At 39.6% G+C, this 21678-nt stretch overlaps 2 protein-coding genes across 10 annotated transcripts in view; one reads left to right on the top strand and one right to left on the bottom strand.

The window, feature by feature from the left end:
* Window positions 1-277: 277 nt before the first annotated feature.
* LOC128792693 (ATP-dependent RNA helicase RhlB-like) lies at window positions 278-19729 on the bottom strand. Of its 8 annotated transcripts, none has more exons than XR_008432529.1 (4): window positions 18722-18798; window positions 18436-18597; window positions 9084-9210; window positions 278-406 (listed from the first exon to the last, which is right to left on the bottom strand). XR_008432529.1 is itself a non-coding variant. In XM_053951313.1 (4 exons), exons 1-3 carry the CDS (start codon window positions 19613-19615, stop codon window positions 9195-9197), a joined length of 597 nt encoding a protein of 198 aa, XP_053807288.1. In that variant the 5' UTR covers window positions 19616-19729; the 3' UTR covers window positions 278-406; window positions 9084-9194. The 8 variants fall into 8 exon arrangements, 7 of the variants coding, with proteins under 7 accessions (XP_053807288.1, XP_053807311.1, XP_053807303.1 ...); XM_053951313.1 differs by lacking the exon at window positions 18722-18798 and adding an exon at window positions 19197-19729; XM_053951328.1 differs by lacking the exons at window positions 278-406; window positions 18722-18798 and adding exons at window positions 7387-7685; window positions 19197-19729.
* The window catches only part of VIPR2 (vasoactive intestinal peptide receptor 2), a 49795-nt gene continuing 47132 nt past the window's right edge, over window positions 19016-21678 (top strand). For both annotated transcript variants that reach the window (XR_008432510.1, XM_053951287.1), the window contains exon 1: window positions 19016-19096. Coding sequence is in view for 1 of the 2 variants with exons in the window: in XM_053951287.1 (XP_053807262.1) it covers window positions 19046-19096 (51 nt within the window). In the remaining variant the exon portion in view is untranslated. The remainder of the gene's footprint in view (window positions 19097-21678) is intronic.

Raw genomic sequence — 21678 nt, 5'->3', positions numbered from 1 at the left:
GGGCATTATTCAAATGACTCTTAAACTTTGACAGGCTCGGGAGGGTTGTGATTGGGCGTAGGAGGTAACAATTGCATGTAACAATTGTGCATTAAAATAATCATGAATTCATCAAACTGAATGAAATCAGGGGACCTCTGTGGTTTGGAGGGTTATCCTGGCTTCATTCCTAAGTAAATCTTTAAAAATTTTGTATGTTGTGAAGTTCTGAAAAAATCAGTCAGCAATAGAATCTTGTCAGTATTTAATAACTGGGTAAGTGTTGTAGGTAAGTCTCCTGGGATTTTAACACTCAGTATGCTGCAGTCCACACCTGCAGAGCTTGAGCTGTTCTTTCCTTGCAATTGCTCTTTTTTCATGGTGGTGCTAAAAGCATTAAGAAGGTTTTGCTGTTCTCTCCATGTACCTATTGTATGGAAGAAAAAGTAAAGGCATGAGGTTAGGGGAAGAGAGAGTCTGCATGAAGCACATAAGAAAGAAACAGAAGAAACAGAAAAAATATTCAGGACATAATACAAAAATGATGTATAATTAGTGAAACCAATTGGGCACATTGCAGAAGAGCATGGTGAAATCCATGACAAACACTTCAACCATTTTAAGAGGAATAATACAAGCTGATGTCAATTTACCATTTTCAGAAATTGAGATAACATCCAAACTTAAGTAATGGTTGAAAATTCAGCCATTCAAAAGATAAGAAATACAACAAAAAGTGAAAAGGTGTCATGTGCACAAGTGTTCTGTTGAGGTCAGGAGACCTAAGTGTCATTGCGTCTCCTGCCTGCCCAGAGGAATTTCCCGGGCTGGTGGGAGCTCTCCCACACACACCTGTGATGGCTCCAGAGCGCTGCAGACACAAACAACAGGGTGAGGATTTCTCCTTTCCTTTGGCTCTGGTAAAAATACCTGGCTGTTTTTACCTCTCCACCCAAAAAACTTCTCTTCCCTAGCTCCTCCTAAAATTATTGTCACAGTTAGCTCTGTCCTGGGACTTCACAACACCAGGGAGGAAAAGATCATTTCTTTATATGACATTTAAATTGGTTTCTTCTCTATTTCACTGCTTACATTCTGACAACAAGGTGTACAAATCACCTTGGGATCCTTTGTTATATTTATCACAAGAATATTTAGGCCCAAGACCTTCCTTATGCCACCACTGACACCAGAGCCATGTAAGCTGAATGGTGACAACAGTTGAGAGTTTGTATGTGAAGAACAACCTGGGAAGTGAGGCTGTTGCATGCTGGAGGTAAGGGTGTGCTGGAGTTAATTTGGTTATCTTTCTAATAATGGTAGTTTTCTACTCATTCAGTTTTATGGGATAAAATAAGCCCTTGTTTTGAGCTGAAGGCCAAACTACAAGGAAAGGGAGCCTTGAGATGGGATTTGGTGTCTTGTTTGTTTTGTTTTCTTAGGTAACAGAGGAAAGTGCTTTTCTGGTAGAAGCAAAGGCCTCAATTAATATTTAAAGATGGTTATCAGGGCTTCTTTTTCTACACTCACTGGGGAGATCAGAAGTGCTCTGAGATCAGAAGTCCTGGCTAGTGTGATAATGGTTTATGTCCCAGAGACCTCTCACATTCAAAAAAGCCATGGAAGGTTGCCCAACTGCTCTCATTGAGGGACCCTGTGAGGTTCTGACGTGGTTTTGCTTTAGCCAGGCATGAAGACTTCCTGCAGGAGGTGGCATTCACTCCCCAGAAGATGACATCCCTAGGACGTGTTGGCAGGCCTGGCCTGAAGTCAAAGTTCTCTCTGTGCTGTCCCTCCAAAAAGCTGCGACCACGAAGGAAGATCCCCTCTTGCAGCAGTCCATAGGGGCAGACAGGCCCTGCGTGGTACAGTGGCATTAAGTGGCGCCACAGAGGCTGCAGTTCAGCCTGGCTTCCCTCTCTCCCACCAGTCTGGCTGATCAGGTCAGAGGCAGGAGAGCAGGTCACAGGCTGAGCAGTGTGGGGCTGAGGGGGTAAACACTGCAAGTCCTTGCAGGATGCTAGTGAGATAGGTGCCCTTCTGGGAGCTTCTGCCTGACATTCGGTGTTGATTTCATTGGAGAGGCTGAAGCACTCTCACCAAAGTATCTTAAAATTGCAGTTTGTAGGTTGCTGGAAAAATACCATAGGAAGCCCTAAACAATTAGGTTGCAGGCGTTTTGGCTTGGAACACAAAATTAGGTAGTCACCTTTTGATCTTCATCTTTAGGTCCCTACAAAGGGCTAATAATGCACCACCTCGTCTGGGTGCTGTGAAAATTAATCCATTCCATTTGTGAAGTATCCAAATACTCTGACACTAAGCATAGCAGAACAGCCATAGAGAAAATTGACAAATCTCTGTTCTAAGGAGGGTTTGGATAGCACGAATTAAGTAAGATGTCTAAGGTCACATACTGAATAAAATAAAAGAAATTATTCTATGTACATGAACTGAATGAGGGATAGATAACTGGGGGGAGAATACCATCATGTAATGAAGGTCTGAATTGTAATGCACACACTCAGAAGGTCAACAGAAAGTTAGAGGTAACCTTTAGTCTTCCCTTCTGAAACTTTTAAATCCTTGTCTTTGCAGCTTTAGTGCTTGGGAAATGCATTTCAAACATGTTTTGTTTTCATTCTTTTCCATGAGCCAGATTACCTGGTTGAATTGCAACTTCTAAGGCACAATTTGGTCTTTATGCCTCTCAAAAGAAGCATAGCAGGTCATTGGAAAAAAAAAGGGAAGTAATCAATCTCAAAGTAATCCATGTCTGGTTGTCAATATAATGATTTTACCCAACCCAAAATATTTCCTATGTGAGTATTTATATTCAAAATCATATGAAAAACAGAAACACGGTAAAATATAGAAAACTGGATATAATAGGTAATATTTTACTATTTTTCTTTATTTTATTGTTATTTTACCATTTTATTTTTTTGTGTGTGTGTCTCACCCTCCCTATGAAAACAGAAATATTAGCTGAGCCCTGAAAGTAAAGGCTATGCAGATTTTAGGTCATTACCATTGCCAGTATATGGGATCATATGACTAAGGCTGATGTTAAAATAAAGCTAGACCTGAGGATGTATTCTTAGAACAATATAAATCAATTTTATCACTTAAAAAAACTACATCTAGAATAATATTTTTGTTAAATTCAATTTTTCTTTGTTTACAGTGGACTTTATATGTAGTATCGTATAACAAGGAGAGTTTTTTGCATTCAAGTACAACCCCCAAAAAGCCAGACTGTCCTATTACTGCAGAAACATAGATCCTAAATTGCCAGAAATTTTATGAAAATGGCTGAATCAAAAGGGAAGAATTCCATCAGTTTATCCATCCCCAGAGAAGAACTCAGTAGTAGTTCTGGCCTTTCTATGAAAATGAATTAATGGAATACAGAAATGTTAGAAATATTCTAAACACGGGAAAAATGTCATTGGGAACTTTACCCTATTAGGCACTGATGAATGCATTCCTCCCTCAAGATTTTTCTTCTGTGTGAGTTCCCTTCACCAATGTTCTCATTTAAAGCTGAACACACATCCTTTAAAATGCTGTTCTCTCCCACTGCTCCAGCAATTACTTTTTTTTTTTCCTGGTTGATCCTATTTGGATTTTAAGATTCTAGGAGCTTATAGATGTCTAGAACAAAAGTTTTGTACTTTGGAAAATTTTGTGGCCAGTTTTGGTGGCAAGTTTTTAAGTAATTTAATCAAATGTGTTAAATACTTCTGGAAAACCTCAACTCTTCCTTTGTGATTTTCTTTGCTAGATAACACAAGCTACAATAAAATTTCCTCTCTCAATAGTACATGGGGTTTCATGAGGTTGCAGCTAAGAGGTTGCAGCTATCCCTTTTATTAATATGAGCAGACTGTAAAGTCTGTCTGAAAAGATCAGCACAATAGTGACATATTGTACATCAGAAGTGACATCCTGAGATCAAAGGCAGTGAAACTGAAGCTATTCAGAACAGAAAGAATTTTCTCTCCTACTAACAAAAAAGTTCTGGGTGTTCATGGCACTTTATGTTTTGTCACTTAACTTCAGGAGGCCTTTTGAAAAATATTTGGCATCACATCTGAAAAAAGGTATTAACAGATGGTATCCTTATTTTTCAAAATAATAATTAAACAAAACAAAGTAAGAGTTGATATTTATTGAGGTTTTTTTAAAATTAATAGGAAAAAAATAAAAAACAACCAAAACCAAACAATATCCCCCTAACCATCTTCTCCTCAAATCCCATTTTTTTACCAATGTTAGACAGCACATACATGCCAGTAGTGTCATCACAAAGGGCTCACAACCTTAGAAAACCAGATACAATTTTTGCAGACCACCTTTAAGACAGGGCTTCAAATTTGCAATGTCCAATAAACCCCTTTATCTTAAATCTTAGTATGAGTTCATAAGACATGAGAAGTTTTCCTTTTAAAAGGCTGAGACCTCAGCTGACATATGTATTAGTCTATAAATAAACAGACATTTCTCTCCATGTCCAGTGAATGAAAACTATTGTAAAGAAATGTTTATAAAAATGTGGGTCTAAAATGAAAATTTCAGGGTAATACTATAGAAATTGGAACCTTGAAAAGAATTTTTATTATTATTTTGAGGTCAACTGCTGTGAAACTGAAATAACCTTAATCAAAACGATGTTGACAGCATTTCAAAAAATTTCTCCCATCTTTTTATTCCAGCTATTTTAATGCAGCTGGTCTTAATATTTTTATTCATTCGGCAGCAGGAATTGGCAGAAGATATTTTACTGGCTGGGCATATACTATGGAGTATAGAAGACAGTTCATGAGAGCTATTAAACCTCATTTTGGGAACTGCTGAAAGAAATTTTAGTTCTTGTTTAATTATCAATTAAAACATAAAAAACTCCCAGAAGAATTGTGTGTTTTCTTCAATTCTGGTATTTTTGGAAATGCAGTAACTTTATTGGTTCAAATTTCCCTCAGTATTTTGAGCAGATGCTGCAATTTAATCTCAAGGAAATTTTAAGAAGAGTGTCTCTTGATTTTCCAAGGGAAGACCAAATGTTGCCTTCAGGCTCAGGAAAGTGAAATTCAGCCCCCAGCCCACAGATTGAATTCAGGAAAGCCATCTCTGAGGAACATCTGAAATGTTTGCAATACCCATTCTGGCAGAACTTTGTTTAAAGCTGGTGAGTGCAGATCAGGTAGAAAGACACAAAAGCCATCAAATGTCCAATATTTGGTCTCATAACCAAGCATTGTTACCAAAGCCTTCAAGCAGAAAATCTGGGCTAATTCACTTCATCTGGAATGAGGAATTTGAAACAAAGGCCTGTGCTAGCATTCAGGAATGTATTTAATTTTCTTTGTCCTGATACCCAATTATAAGTTTTAAAATCTCCATTTTCTGTTTGTGAATGAAACTAGATTATAGCTGTTTTATCTGATTTGTTTACAATTCAGTAGGAAGGATTTGGAGATTAGATTTATCTCCCAGAGAAAGTTATTACAGAGGAATGAATCAGTTTGAAACAGAAATAATAAACAAGGATATGTATTCATCTCAGCAATACTGACCTTGGAGAAAATGATTTTTCTCTTTATATTTCTCTTTCTGGGCAATTCTAGAGAAAATGTTACTAAACAATGCACATTTTTTTTTACTGAAATACATTTTTAAGTATAAATATTTGGAGATAATGAAACAGTCTGAGCATTTGTACTGGGACTCAATCCAGCCTTGTGGTGTTAAAGCTGGTTAGTCTTCACCCAGCAGCACATTTTTAGGATGGGGTCCTAAAATCATAGCCAAAGTCTTGCAACACATTGATGCATGCTTTTGGAAATTAGAATCTTCCAGAAAAATGAGCAGGAACTGGCAACTCTTCTAATTGTGGTAGTCTGCACGTACCAAGACTGAGCCTGGAATTTTCTGAAAAGCTTTTTCTTTTGTCCATTAGCAATAGATTTTGGGGCTTTTGGGATGGTTTCAATTTAAAACTTTCCTTTTGGCCATTCTTTGGCCAACATTTTTTAAACTTATGTTCTGCCATATTTTTCTTGATTCCAAAAAAATAAAAATTAACTGTGAGAGAGATCTGGATAGTCTTTAGAAATAAGACAGTCAAAGCCAGCCATATTGTCACTATATCCATAAATGGCTCATGAGACTCAAGGAAGTAAATAGTCCTTTCTGTGTGCACAGAGTTTTTACCAGGACACCCCACATCTAATTTGCTGCAGCAGCTGTACCAGCTCAAACTCATAAGCAATGTTAAAGTCCATGAAAAGCTGTCCCATGTTCCCAGAGCAACATGGAAGCAATTGATTCTTTCTACCCAGTTACTCACCCAGCACTGGAGAAAACGACGTGCTCCCAAATTACTAGTTGGTGTTGCTTGAATCAGTTGCTTCCCTGTCATTGATAAAAGTATCAACAAGAAGCTCTTCCAGGATGATGTTCACTGACTGTCCAAAATCACCAGACATTCATATGAGGACAGCTCCCTTCAGGAGGTTTCTCAGTCTTAACAGTGTCTGCAAAAGTCATTCTCTCCTGTGTGCTCTATACTTGAGTTGTGAGGAAGCCTTTTTCTCCCAAGTATGCTTTTTACCTGTAGCACTATACCTGAGAGCATCCCTTTTCTTCTGCATGGCCTCTTGGAAAACCGAATACTGATTTTCCTTTCAAGAGGTGTATTGTCTCTTTTATATATTCCGGCTACTTTTTATTTCATCACTTTGTAATGTTCAGCCTGTGTAAGGAGATGTGTTAAATGGACATTCCTTGCATTAGTTTGGCTTAGGAAAACATGATATACCACAGGAATATCACATTTGTGCTGCCAAGAGCTAATAAAGACCATCCTGGAAGACCTTTCAGTTCAGCCTCTGAGACAGGCCAGCCGTGCTGCAGAAATAGGCTGCAGAAATTCTTAGGGGAGAGTAGAGAAATACTGTGGGTCATTCCAGATATGCTGCAGCTCTTTGGAGCTCCAGTTGTGAATATTATTTTAAACTTCTAGTATGAGGGGATCCATAGACTGTATGAGGTATGTTGTACCTGATTAATATATGGAATAAATGATATAAGAGTAAATTTATATGCCAAATAAAATATCAATTGAAATAGATCTTTCTGTGCTTACTAGTTTGGGAACACAGTGTACAACAGTCTTGGCTAACACATATTTCTAGTTGCTGTTTCTGCCCTTTAATAAACTCTTTTGAGGTTGGTATGACTTCAGTTTTCCATTTCCTTACAATTAAGTGGACACAAAAAGTGTTTAAGCAAACTTTGGATGATAAATATATTATCATAAAAATATTAATAATTTTGCCTGTCAGCAAGAAATAAACATGCAACTTAAACTAGTATTTACTAATGTGTATACAGTTACTCAAAGTGTATGAAAATCAAAAGGGAAAACTAAAACTAAAACTAGTGTGGAAAAAAAAAAAAAACTAAAAGGCAGAGTTTTGATAACGCCTTCCTTTTTCCTGTTATTTGTTTTTTATCTTTCAGTTTCTTCTTACATATTTTGGGTAGAGATGAAGAAGAGTTAAATAAACAGGAATTATTTGCCTCATTTGTTCATCTTCCAGGGAGTAACTTCTAATCCCAAATCCTGTGCAGATACAGGTTATTGAGGATGATTCTGGAGAAGGAATCTGCCCTCTTCCTCTTAACTACCTGCAAAACAGCTAGCAGAAATTAATTTGCTTCATAAAACCATTGGAACATAAAAGCTAACACCAGGACTCCATACTAATCCAACACATTGTCTCTGACAGCAACAAACAGCAAATATGTACAGAAGAGTTTTAAAATGGGACAGTTGGTCTTTGGTGAGTATTCTCCCAGAATCCAGTTATTTGTATTTAAAGTGTTTCCTAAGCCAGTGGTAATATCTTCGTGCTTAACCCTCTTTGAGCTTTCCTTCCATTAATTTGTTATAATTTCTATCCTGTATTCATTTTTAGCCACCAGCATCCTCTAGAAATGTCTAATCATCTGTGCATTTTGTGAAAAAGGTAACTTAGTAGTTTAATTTCATGTCCTAACTAATCTTTGTATTGAGAGTATCAGTAAACTTTCATTATTCATCTTCATGACATCCATACTTGTTCCCTGGAATACCATTTAAAAGTTTGTATCATATGATCTCACTGCCAGCCTTCTGCACCAAAGATTTAAGTGAAACATCACACACTATCAGCAGCTCAGTTAGCAGCTCAGCTCTTTCACTTGGAAATTCATCTAAGATCTTTTGGGAATATTGCCAGATCTGGTAGTTACTGTTGTTCCTGTCTCTTTATTCCATAAACTTCTACAAAAATCTTGACTACAGACATATTTTCCTGAAACATCACTTATGATCAAGGTTCTGCCATGGTGGGCTCTCTGTACTTGCTCCTTCATTATGTACACAGGTGGAATGAATCCATTTGGGGTTTTTTCTAAGGCTTATCTTTTTGAAAATGTTGATGCATCCTGATCCTCTATTTGCTATACTGATGGTCCATCAGGCTTGCTTTGTGTGTGGAAAAGACTTTATTAATTAATACTGGTGCCATTTGGAAGTTCATCTCCTGTCCTGTTCTGCTTCTTCATGTATATTATATGGGGTTTTATGATTTTTCTGGTTATTATCTTTTCAGATTTTGAAGGTTGTTGCATCTATTAACTTTCCCTACCCTTTCTGTTCAGCCATGCTGGATTTCTTTTTCTCTTTCTAAAATGGGATGGTCTGAATTCCCATATGGTATCTTTGAAGAGCCTCTGCTGCTTGCCAGGGCTTTACCCTTTGGCTACCCTTTAATTGAGCTTCCTCCCCTGTATGAAATTCTTGTTTTTGACAATAAAAGACATGGCATTCTTGTTTATGTACCTTCTACCAAATTTGAAAGTTACACTAATATTTAGGCCTTACACAGAGACATCATGTGTTCTTTAACCCAGAGGTTCAGAAGCATCACACTCCATAGAAAGTGACAGACCATTGAGTATCATCCTATAGACATTTCCACACTTTATCATTCCATGAACATTTATTTGATTGGATCATTCCATGATCAACTATTTCTTCAAGTTTGTATTACCTCCATGAATTTGATTTTTCTCTTATGCATCATTTCTGCAGTGTCACATCTTTCTTCCCTTCTGCATTAACATAATCAATGCACTCAGCCCTTGGCAGAATGGCAAGCCCTTCATATTTCAGAGTATCTACAAGAGAATAGAAAAACATACCATTAATTTTCAGAAACACATAATTCAGAAATAACGGAAAGGCTCTTAATTTCAAATTCAGCTAGGTAAGTGACCTCTATGAACAATATATTCAAAATTAAGTCGTACTGAAGTTGCTGTGGCTACTGCAGTCAAAATCATAGCCACTGGCTACTCTAAAATCCATATATTGACCAAACACTGCACTCCCAAGATAAGTTATCATCATGGCTTGATGAGGGAGAGTTGGAAAATGACCTTAAGAAGGTGTTGAGGAAACAAAGTGAAATTGCTACCAATGTTATCTAATGTCCAGTAAGTACAAGGCAGGTAGACAGTAGTGGAGAAAGGCCACATGCCAATAAACATTGAGATAATCAAACACAACAAAAATTGAGAACATGAGTAGATGACACTTTGAGTCTGAAGCCTGTAATTCATCAACATTCTACAGCCAAAACACAAACCAGCAGCACAGAGGGATGACTAGCAGTGAAGGGACAGAACTTACAAAGACACAGGGTGAGAGTTTGGGGCAGTTTCAGTAATACAGAAGGAGTATCAAGTATCATTAACATGGAAGCTTTGTACTGCCTGAAAGCTGGTATCAGCATTTGACCTGACAACCTTTCATGTCTTCCTGTGCCACTGTGGACTGAGATACTCATAGTGAGCAGATGCAGTTAGTTCAAGCATAATGTAATTTGAAGCTCATTTACCACAGAGCAGTCCATGCAATCAAAGTTCTGATGAAAGCTCTTTTTAAAATAAAAAGCATCAACATTAAAGGTTTGTTACCAATTGGCACATGCAAATGCATTAAGAAAAAGCAGGGGAAATTGGAATAACTAGCAAGAGAAAGCATGGATTTTGTGTGCTCTTGCTATGCTCTATTTCGACAGAATGTCAACATTTCAATCTTGCCTAAAAAGAAAAAAGAGTAAACCTTAAAATCCCTGTAGACAATTGCTCATAATAATCTTCTAGGACATTCTGAGCTTGTTCCTTTGTTTTGTGTTCTTGTCTTTTTTTTAACTGCTTTGTGCCCTGTGTCATTGCTAACAAGTGTGGAAGGAATATATAAAATACAACCAAATTTGGAAAATTAGCACATTATATCCACTCCAGTCATTTTTCTCCAATGTAAATCACTGGACAAGGCACAAGATAATCAAGACTTAGCGCCATTGTTATTTCCATAGCCTGACCTTAATATTAAATCCTATGACTGGTGAGTCAGTTTCTGTCTGGTGTTTTGACATTTGCCTCTCACTAATCATTCTGCACAATTCCATTAAAAATAGTATATAATAAAGCAGGAAAATTACTTCTAGAATCAGTTTCTAAGTTCTCAGTCCAAAAGAGCATTGCAACTGGGGAAAGGTTCTACTGGCATTTCAGTTGTGGAGACTGAGTTAACTAATTACTGGCATATTTAGTGCATATCATTCCTTGGTACATGAGATGCCCCACACTATAGCAGATGTAGGATACTTAAAAAAGGAAGGGTCTGTGCCATCATTCCTCTAGTGATCAGAAGCCCAGCCAGCTTTGTGCTCACCTTGAAAAGAGCAGCATGATTTATGGAAATTTTAGATTTGAGTAGAATTTACATGGTTTCACAGCCAAATTTTGCTTGATTTTGTTCCCGGCTGAAACCAATGGGACTATTGCCATTGATCTCAAGGTGAACAGGGCTGGGCCAAAAACGACGGATTAAAGCAATACCCAATTTTCTCTTGAGGGTTCCTTGATTCCAGTTTGAGCTTTCTCAATATCTAGTACAGTTGCACAAACCCAAGGACTCTCAACACCTCCCTAGGACCAGAGCTAAAGAGATTTCAGAATTACATTCTCAGTGTTGAGTTAGCACTTGTTAAAAGAATAATTGAGGAAATATGGGGCAAGATCTTATCCATGGACACCTATTTTCCAGCAAAATGTAAGCATCTAGGGCCTACAAGCACTTTATTTCATCTACTCAGAGACAAAGCTGTTAATACCTATATTCTGTGTAATACCATAGCAATAAATACACTTTTCCAGAAAGTGGGAAAGGTAGGCATCCAGGGTTATATAAGTGATGAAACACAACTCCTGACTGTCCAATCCACTAGGCTCTCTGCTCAGTGACATCCCCCCTGTGTCCCCCTGCAGCTAGGCCACTCTGCCACCACGGGTCTGGCTCTCATTTTCTATCCAACCCTTTCTAACAACTTTCAAACCAGGTAGCCCATCTCAATCCAAGACACAGTACCAAAGGTGTCATCTAGAGAAGGACAGAGCATACCTCTGCTCCTAATACTGCATTCTCCAGAGAGCACCTGTTCACCTGAATGCCCATCTGTCTTCACCCACTAAGGTTGGCAGCCCATAGCACAACTGCCCTGCCTTTTCCTGCCTCCCCAGTGCATTCTATTTAACTTGGGACCTGAAGTGGGGGGTACTGATTCTGTCTATGGAACACTCCTGTGGATTACAAGGGCTTGTTTTGTCAATATGTATTTCTTTTACCCTCCTGCTATGTGGGAAAATTCTTCATACAAGCCTCAGTAATCCTTTCCTGATCAGAGTGTCATTCAGATCACATTACACTGGACAATTAGGCTTCACTTACAGTGTTGTTACTTTGCTACATGATGATTTTTTCTTTTAATGGAGACAGTCCATTAAATATAGTGTTTAGAAGTTCGATTACATCAATGATGACATTTTTCCTTTTCTATCTCCTGGGTAGGCTTGAGATAAGCAACAGAAACCAAGCCTCATATTGATAACTACACTGAAATCTCATCTCTCCTCTTTCTAAAATTGTTGCTTTATTTATATCCATTAGGCTTATGGTTAGTCAAAGTCTTTGACAGAATGATGTTCTTAATTTCAGAGGCATTTCAGTCTTCTTGAAGTGACCAAAAAAAAAAAACCCACCACAATGTAAACCAAGTTCTATCCTAAAGATACAAAAACTTGACAATCAAAACAACTTCGAACTGCAACTTACTCTGACTGAAAATTCACTATACATTTACTTGGCTCTACTCCAAGATTTAAAATAATGCAAAACTAGCACCTAATCTTTTGACTACATAAAAGCAATTTTCCCCCTCTCGCTTTACCAAGACTAGTGATGGCTGGGATTCTTCATGTCTTTTTTTCAATCATGCTTTACTACAAATCTAAATGTTGTATTTTCCCCTATTTTTGGAGAAGCGGCCAGTACAGGTTTCCTGATACAAATACTCCCAGATTACCAAAAAATTAGGATCCAGATGCAGTTTGTGAAATTTGCCTAAAATCTGCTCTGCTCCAAGAAAAGGTTCAATTGAACAAAAAAACTTCAGAAAGTAGAGCCTAGTAGGGACTTCTGTTTCCTCTCTAGCAAAATTTATGCTTGTTTTGAAAAGCCCCAAATAGAAATATTTATCCAAAAGCTAAATATTTGTATTTCTGGCAAAAATAGTCTGACTTTTGATGAAAAATAGAATTTTCCACAAAGGTGTGCACTCTGTACAGAAAACTACTTTTTCTGCGTAAAAAGAAAAAAATTCCAGCAATCAAGTTTCTGTAGAACAGTGATTTTGACAGAAAATTTGGAGGATTATTTATGACAAAATAGGATAGTGGCTTGGAATAGACCTAGAGAAAATCACAGTCTATTGTTTGTGCACAGAGCCACAGAAAAATCCTTTCAACTGGCTGATCATGTTCGATCTTGAAAAAAAAAAAATTCTTTGCCTTCACTGCTAAAATATTCGTCCAGAACAGGCACCTGGATATGAATCTGCACATTTACTTTCACCTAGCTTAATCCACCCATTTTTCTGCCAAATTTCTTTTAGTCCACATAGTTCCTTTCCTGATGACATATTTAATATCAGTTTACATTTTCACCAGCAATTGCACCAAAGTCTCTAAATTCCTTTGGTCTTCATTAATATATTATTTATCTGCGGAATTCATCTTTCTTGACTGCAGATTGCTAAAATTATATGCAGTGCTCCAGATAAGACCTGACCAGACCTCATTCATTGCTTTTTAACTCTACAACAAGTCTCTGTCCCATGTGTCCTGAGATCACACTTACTTTTCACAGCCATGTCACATTAATGCTCATATTTGCCACACACTGACTCGTATACACAGGACTTCCTGCTATTGCCCTTTAGCTTATGGTGGTAACGTTTGTTGTTTTTAGCACGTGACATTCCATCTTGCTTTATTACATTTCCAACTACTTTTTAGGACTTCATTTTCAGGTGATCCAGTTCTGGATACTGCTTACTACTGACAGCACCTTGAATCAGCAGCAAATTTTGTTTTGTCAAAAATGAAAATAAGTACTGAAAGGAATAAAACAGGACCCTGGCCTGATCTCTGAGGAACTTTACTGCTATTTCTTTTTTTCTCCTGTTTATACATCAGCATTACTAGTCAGGCTTATTTGATCACATTTGAACCAAATAGATCATCAATTCAACTAGCAATTTCTATGGCAGCATATCAAACACATTACTGACAGCTATCTAGAACAAATCCAACGACTTTTGTTTGTATCAAAGATACTTTCTTACTTTTTCTCAGTAAAGTATTATCTCATGCTAGATGACATGATAACTCCCTTTGATAAACACTACTTGTATTTTATTTTATTTTTCATTTGTTTTCCCTTCTGCACTTAGTCTGGTCTATTCCTCTAAAGCCTTTTATGCCACTTTATCAGTTATTTTTTTCTGTAGGTTTTGTGTTTTGTCTTTAGAGTTTTTTTTGGAAGATCTACCCTTTACTTTAAATTGTAAAAAAATATAAAAATAAACCCAAACATACTAACTAACCATTACAAAACACCTAAAAGTAATGGGAGAATTTTCTTCTTTTCATGTTTTCATGTTTTCTTGTCCAGTAAACTCTCAATAAAAAGCACTGACCAAATATAGAGCTTTGAAACAAATAAGAGTTAAAATTACATTAGCCAAGTACTTTTCATTATGCCAAATACCCAACTTCTTTATTTTAAATTTAACCTATAAATTTAAAAGATCAAATTCTACTTCACCTACACATGTAAATGTAACTGAATGCCTATTAATTTAATGAGTATAATAAGGATCTGAGTATAATGGAAATCAGAAAAATTGGATACCCTGGCCAAGAAATTGAAAGAGTTCATTATACTAAAGGGATCTCTCTCTTTTGAAATTACATAGAAGTCTTCTAAATTTGAAAGACAGAAAGAATAAAATTGTATACTTTACACTAAGTACTGCGGACTATGTTCTGTGTCTTCAGTGAAAAGCTTCCCTGTGCCATTTTCTGACTGAGGATTTCACAGTTACAGACCTCACTTTAAATAAGCTCTTCAGCAGTCCTGAACTTAACAAACCAGACAGAAAAGTGTCTTTGTTTTCACTGAATTTCTTTGTATTTGTGATCGGCAGAAACATCTTTTTGTAGCCAAGCTACTTGCACATTACAGAAAGACAATTCTGGAGGGTTCTCCGTATCCCTGTCGCTGGTTGGGAATCTCTGCGTTGGGGTGCTGATATTGGCAAAATGCCACTCCACAGGCCTCTGCCAAGAAGTGTTTTGTGGAGCAGTATGAGCCTCACCACTAGAAGATGCACCCTCAGCTACATCATAAAGCTACTCTTCATGGCCAGACACAGCAGGACACTGTTGGGGATGCTCAGAGGGAGGAGAATGAAAAAGCTGAGGTGACACACTTGAGGACAGCCTTTCCTTAGAAAACTCTGTGTGGTGTTGCTTCTCTGCCTAGAAAACAACACAGGGTTCAAGAGATTATGGGGACATAATATGATTGGTAATGGTGACAAAATTTTAGAACTTCTGGACACCATCTGGATCTTCAGATAAAACACAGAGAACCTGAATTTCATTTTCTCCTCTTACTGCAGCTACAGTATTTGATGCCAGAGAGTTGGACAGAAGCATCACTGTGCTGCTTCTCAAAGGGTGGTGCTGCAGCCACACATCCCCTGGAAGGATGCCCGAGGTCTGAAATCCCATTGTCACAAGCAGGACACACACTGTTTGCCTCACTCGGGCCTGGAGCCATCTTTGTTGTATTCTATCTGATCTTTGAGAGAGGCTTAGTAAAATCAAGTGTGGTAATAGTTACTGACACTAAAATTTTACAGAAGTTTAATTTTCTCCAGTATAAAAGATCCAAATTGCACACACATTAGTCGCAATCTTTCTTTCCTGGAAACCCTTTCTAAAATCTATTTCCAAGGTTGATGGAATCTTTCCTTAAATAGTTGGGCTGCAGGAAAAAAACCCAAACAAACAACCTAACAAAATGCAGGATGACAGTAGAGAGTGCCTTTGGGAGATTTAGGAATATCTGATGAAGACCTAGTGTCTTTGAAAAGTGTGAACACCTAGGAAGAGCACTCTTTTGGCAATGAGACTTAGTACAGCATTCCACATAAACTCTCTGTGGTCTGGAAAGCAGGGCTCAAAACACATGAAACAGCTTGAGCGGCTCAAGAGACAGACACGCTTGCAAGAGGCACGTTGTTCAGGATGGCTTGTACACATGCTGTGAGGGAAACCCTTCAAAACTTTTCATGCAGTTTAGGTATTTCTGGCAACTCTATGTTATGCATTATGTGAGCAATAAATGTTAGACGACTGAACAAAAGAAAACTCTTTTTAAACAATGAAAGCAATGGATTTGGAGATTTTATACACAGAACAAGATGATTTGTAGGTAAAATATAAATTTCCAAAGCATCTTGAACTCCATCAACAATTTAAATAAGAATTGAGCTCAAAGAAGGTTGGTGTCATTACTTCAGTATGGAAACTCTAAATCAGCCATTTACTGCCAGCACTGTATTAGAGGATTCCAAACAGACAGATGGCCAGGGAGCAAGTAATTGTTACTTATAGCTCTACTGGCATGTACCTTTGCTCAGCAGGCAGATTCTTCCAACAGCTGGAACTGAGGAAAAGCTTTTGGGTTCTGAATGTGTTGTGAGAGCAGAGAACTTGCCGTACCTTGGCGCTGCCTGCCACTGGGTCCATTGCCCGTCACTGAACTTTCTATTTCCACTTTTACTGCCCTCTGAGGAACACCCAGACTCAGCTGATCCAAAATACTATTTATTTCAGTCAAAATGCATTTACTTCTCTACCACCTCTATTGTGATGAATTTCTGGCCATGTTTGGACTCCATTCTCTCTGTGTGTTTGCAGTCCTGTGCCTCATGGATATCTCCATAAAATTTTTCCTTTTAATTTGACAGTCCCTTCTTTGAAATGTCATCAAATCAACTCTGTCTAAATTTATATGACTCATTTGTTCTTTCATAAACCTATCTGTTTTTTGCTGATTAAGAATATCAGTCTCATTTGTATTTACCTCTATATATGAACAGCTGTTCTAGTTTCATTCTTGTTCTTCATTTCCCTTTTACATCTGTTGTAACAGAGCACTGAACTGTGATATGTTTAAGTGAAAAAAACTTGAACCATGAATTCTGGACTTCATCCATCAAGAATTTGTTTTCTTCTTAGAGAAGCACTTAGCTGTATATAAACAAAAATACTAGTACTTTATGCATCTCCTTCATCTGCTGTCTCTTTCATGTCAAAGAGTCACTGGGAACAGCAACAGAGGAAAGGGTTGAAAAATAACTGATGATATTTCTTTTTACCTAAAAATGTTGATTCATTGAAAACAAAACATCACAAAAATCTGTGTACAATCTTCTGATAGAACAGATGTAAGTTTCAGAATTTCTTTGCTAGTTCTAGGATATGTGGACTATTAATATTTGAGATATTAGTTTCTGTCATTCCACAGAAGGAATAATGATGACAGTTCCCAAGACTGTTTCTACACAGAACGTTAACAGCAATTTGTTAATTGGTTTCCCAGGCTACTCAGCTTCAACAGCCTAATGAATTATTTGCTCGAAGAATTAAACACTGGGGTTTGGTGCCTGGCAACTCTTGTGTCCTCAGCTGCTGGGGCAGCCCAGCTGGGGCACAGCCTGCCTGGCGGCTCCTCTGCACAGGCACTGCCCTGGGGTTTATTGCTGATGAACCTGATGAGCCTTGGCATGTATTAATTCCCCTCATCAGAATGACTGCTCTCTTAGCAGGACACCAGTCATCACAAAGGGCAAGAAAGAACTTCTAAAGAGAGAAGAATGGAAGGATTTTCCAAAGCCTTGCAGTGATGATAAAACATCAGCTTCTTGTGAACTATAAAAGAAATGGTTTTGAGGTTGTTATTTTGGAAAGACTGATAGCTCTTAAGAAATTGTGAGGAGCTGATCCAGACTGCCTGTGTCAACCAGGATGCTGAAGAGGAATCTCGGACGCTGGTCTCAGGAATCAGAGGGGTTTCACTGTGCAATTCTCCATGTCTAGGAGTTTTGACCTGAGAGCGTGCCCAGGAATCTCAGAGCTAATGGCATAACCAGTCTGCTCTGCAAACCAGCTGTGTCAGGAGTAGATGTAATCTGGCCCTTCAGTCCATCTGTCACATACAGATCAAGTCAATCCAAAGAGGTACTCTTTCCTGCTACAATGAGAATATTTTTATAGCCTGACAATATACCATCCTACAAGATTTTCTTTCTACATTAATGTTTCCCTCTGCCCTCAGCATGCAGGTTATAAGACTGTTTATTAGTTTGTAGTATTTCTTTTTTATGATACCAAAGATGTTATTATCAGGTATTTCTTCTTAATATGTGAAAATAATTTTTGCACATTAATTAAAAAATTAAAATTCGCTGTAGCTTTTCTGATAGAAGTGTCCTTGCTTTGCTTGTAGCTGGTTATTTTGGAGGGGCTATTTAGGAGAGTTTTATGCTGCCTCCTCAGTCCCTTTTAGTACATAATACTTACATTACAACACATATTAAGTCAATGAAAAGGCAACTGTAATATATTCCCATTCACAGCTAAAAGCCAATATAAAACCACTTTTTTTTCTATAACACAAGGCATGTGCTAACACATCACTTAACTGTGTACTTTCTATGCCTTGTGAGGCAAAACCCAGATCCATGCATGGTGTAAACTGCCAGGGAATAACAAGGAGTTGCTTTAAACTCTTGGTTCTCTATTGAGAACTCGGAAAAAAAAAAAAAAAAAAAAAAAAAAAAAAGAGTTGCGGGGAAGAAAGATACAGCTGTTGTTCTACACAGTGGTAAAACGGGCCCTGCCAGGCATCACTTTACTCACCCCTCAACGTTTTTCGTGCTTGCCTGGCTTGAGGGGTCTGTGTTCGGTGATCTTACTGGTTTTACCGGCAAAAGGCACCCCGGTGCGGGCGCCGATGCGCTGCCGGGACTGGCACCCAGGCTCCCTAGGCGCGTATCACGGGAAGAGGGGGTTCTCCGGCACCTGGGAGCGGGCAGAGAGGGGTTAGAAGCAGCCAGTGCCCGGCAGCAGCCCGGGGGTGGCGGTGGGCACCTGCGGAGCGCAGCGATGGGCGGGGGGCGCCCCGGCTCTGGGCAGCGACTCGCACCTCTTATGGGGGGAGCGCCGGCGGCAGCGAGAAGGAGGAGGAGAAAAGGAAGGCGAGGAGAGGGGCTGGGGAGACACTGGCGGGCGGGCAGGAGCCGGGGGCTAGAGGAGGAGCTCGGCGCAGAGCGGCGGCGGGCACGGCCGCGGTCGGGCCGGGAGCTGAGGCGTCGCAGCGGGGCAGGTGCGGGAGCCGCCACCGCCGCTGCCCGCGGGGCGGGGGAGCCGGCAGCGGCCCCGGGCCCTATGGTGCCGGGCGGGACCCGGACCCCGCTCCCCGCCTTCCAACGGGGCCCGCGGAGCGCCTTCGAACGGGCACTCGGCGGGCATGAGGACCCTGCCGATCCTCCTGCTCTCGCTCTGCTGGAGCCTGGCGCGGGTAAGTCTCACACGCAGCACAGCCCGCCCTGGGCACGGCCCGCCCAAGGAACGCTCGCTGCGCTGCGGAGCGCGGGCCGGGCTGACCGCTCGGCTCTTACCTGAGGAGCCCGTGCGGAGCCCTCCGCGCTGTTCCCGCAGCTCCGCGGGGCGGGGGCTCGGCGCGGCAGGTGCGGAGGCCCCGCCGCACACGCTCCGGGACGGCGCTGCCTCTCTCCGCTGGCCTCCGGCCGTCCCCGGGCGGAGAACGCGAGGGGAGCGGGCGCGCAGCCCCGCCGGGACCCCCGGGCGCTCCCCCTGCGCTCCCTGCCGCAGCCCCGGGCGCTCCGCAGCGCCGGGACGGCTCCGCCCGGCTCCGCTCCGCCGGGCACGGTCCCATCCCCGCGGAGCCGCCGCTTGATCCCCGCAGTTTGCCCCGTAGCCGGTGGACACCGCCGGCTTGCGAAGAGTTTTCACGGAGCGCTGCCCGGGAACGGTCCAGAGGCCACTGGTCATCATCGTGGGGGGAAAAGACCCACATCCACAACTGCTCTGAAATATGTACAATGGGATTGCGATGTACAAAGTAGTCAGAATATTGAAGTGTTCTTTTATAGTCTTTGTATTTTTAAGCGTTTCTTAAGTAGTTTGTAAAAGTCAGTTACATTGATGGAAATACAATACGTACAAAAAAAATTTTAAAGCTTTCACAATTTTTTGTTATTGTATAATACCAAAAGTCGGGAAACCATACTGAAGGTGAGTGCAAGCTGCTTGTCAGAGGAAATGTTTATTCATCAAATTTCTGGTCTAGATGCTTCAAAAATTGTTAAGCTGCTTAAAATGCAGAGAGACTTCTGAGCTGGAAATTCAGCTCGGTGTGCACCTTTACATGCGGTTCTGTATTCACTGGTGACTAAGGATAACGTACGTCTGGTTAAGCAGAGGGAAATATGGATGAGCACAAGTCCTAAAGAGTGGTGAATGCCCTCAAAATCTTGATGTCTTTCGGGAGGTGGTCAGAGCCACATCATCTGGAACCCTAAATCTCTTAAGCTTTGTGAAGTCCATCTGAATGAACTGGATGTATTAGAACATAGTATAGTACAGTTTAAGCATGTAGCCCAGCTGTGAAAAGTAATATGCTGCCTTTGGGTAGTAAAGAATTTTTAACAAAACTTTACTATTAATCACTGATTTTTCAGAGGTATCAGAAAGAGAAGTTGTTTACTCAGCAGGTTTCTTAATTATAGTAGCTAGTTTGACTTATCCTTCATTTAGTTAACTTTTTTATTTACTGAACCTTCCTTTCCAAGACCCAGTAATTGTAACACTTTTTGATGAGTAGGAAATCCACTGTCAGTTACTGAATGTTTGCACTTGAAAATGAAAAGTAGCCAAAAATAAGTTTTGTGAAAGGGAAGCACTATTAAAAAACATTATGTGTATGTGGGACTCCTATTTTACATGGCCGCTATCTGCAAAAAGGATTATACATACCAAAATGTAGGTATTTTCAGTATAATGCTGAACTTTAAATTACAAATTCTAGAAATCCTAATTTATGTTAAATATGTGTCTTTGAAAGGAAAATAATTCTACACTTGAAATGTATAATTTCAATACTCAACACAGAGAAAAGACATGGAAAGGGAAGTCAGGTTCTGATGTTGCAGACAGTGAAGTGAGACATTTGGAGAAGAGACATCTTTTTCTGAGTTTTCATAACAGCCCCTGCTGTTATGCTTATGGCTCTTGCACTGTATTTTTAAAAGCTATGCAAGTGGTTTGTCCACAAAGAGACTGCAGCATCACCAGGTTCTCAGTCCTAACTCTGGATCTGAGGTTCTGGGCCCAGAATCACAACTTAATAATTATTAACATTTTTTAAAAACTGATGTGTCATGCATCAGAGATCATTACCAGATTGTGTTATTAAATGTCTCCTAAAAGATGTGAAGGAAAAGACAGAAACTTGGAGAGAGACCACCTTTTTCTTGGTAATTACAAGTGTGAGGTGTGAGGATGACTGAAGTACTGCATATTCCCATTTTATTTATTTAAGATGTGATCTCATTTAAGCTAATCAAACTGTCCCACCAGCTCCACTGATGTTCCAGCTTTTGCACTTGCCACCTCCTGCAGTAATTTCTCCCATGCAGTCTCTTTTGGACTCCATGTGTTTCTCTGTAAGGCTCTGACTGCTTCTCTGAATTCAGCTGACCCCAGTACAACTTTCCAGGGTCTCATTTCTCTCTCCAGTACTGCTGCGTTCCTGTCTCTTCCTGTGGACATATATAAACTTTTCTGAAAACCAAAGAACTGAAGGCAGGGCTTTGAACCAGTAAAGACATTAGTGCTTTAATTTTTAAGAAATGGGGCTTTCTTCCTGTGGAGAATTTGCTTGTATCAAGTAATCATGGTCTGGGGCCTTCAGGAGATAAAACATACATGGTGGAAAAGGGTGGAAGAAAAACAGAATTTACCATGTCAAAGAGAATGAAGTTTGATCAATTTTCATGTTCTGTGATTTGTATCAAACTTTCAGCTCCCTAACTTAATACAAAAGGGGAAAAACTTTTCCGTTTCAGCTCAGAGTTTTTC

The sequence above is a fragment of the Vidua chalybeata genome, chromosome 1 (assembly GCF_026979565.1).
Source record: "Vidua chalybeata isolate OUT-0048 chromosome 1, bVidCha1 merged haplotype, whole genome shotgun sequence".
NCBI classification, from domain to species: Eukaryota; Metazoa; Chordata; class Aves; order Passeriformes; family Viduidae; genus Vidua; species Vidua chalybeata.
Note: the sequence above shows the minus strand (reverse complement) of the source record. Positions and strands in the feature narration are given on the sequence as shown.

Bases quoted from the DNA above. Each gene is read 5' to 3' on its own strand.
- LOC128792693 (XM_053951306.1), bottom strand. From the start codon at position 19,615: ATGTGGGTCTTTTCCCCCCACGATGATGACCAGTGGCCTCTGGACCGT. The intron at 18,598-19,196 runs GTAAGAGCCGAG...GCCCGCTCCCAG, and splicing joins GCTCCGCACGGGCTCCTCAG to GTGCCGGAGAACCCCCTCTT. The intron at 14,983-18,435 runs GTGAGTAAAGTG...GTTGTTTTCTAG, and splicing joins AGCACGAAAAACGTTGAGGG to GCAGAGAAGCAACACCACAC.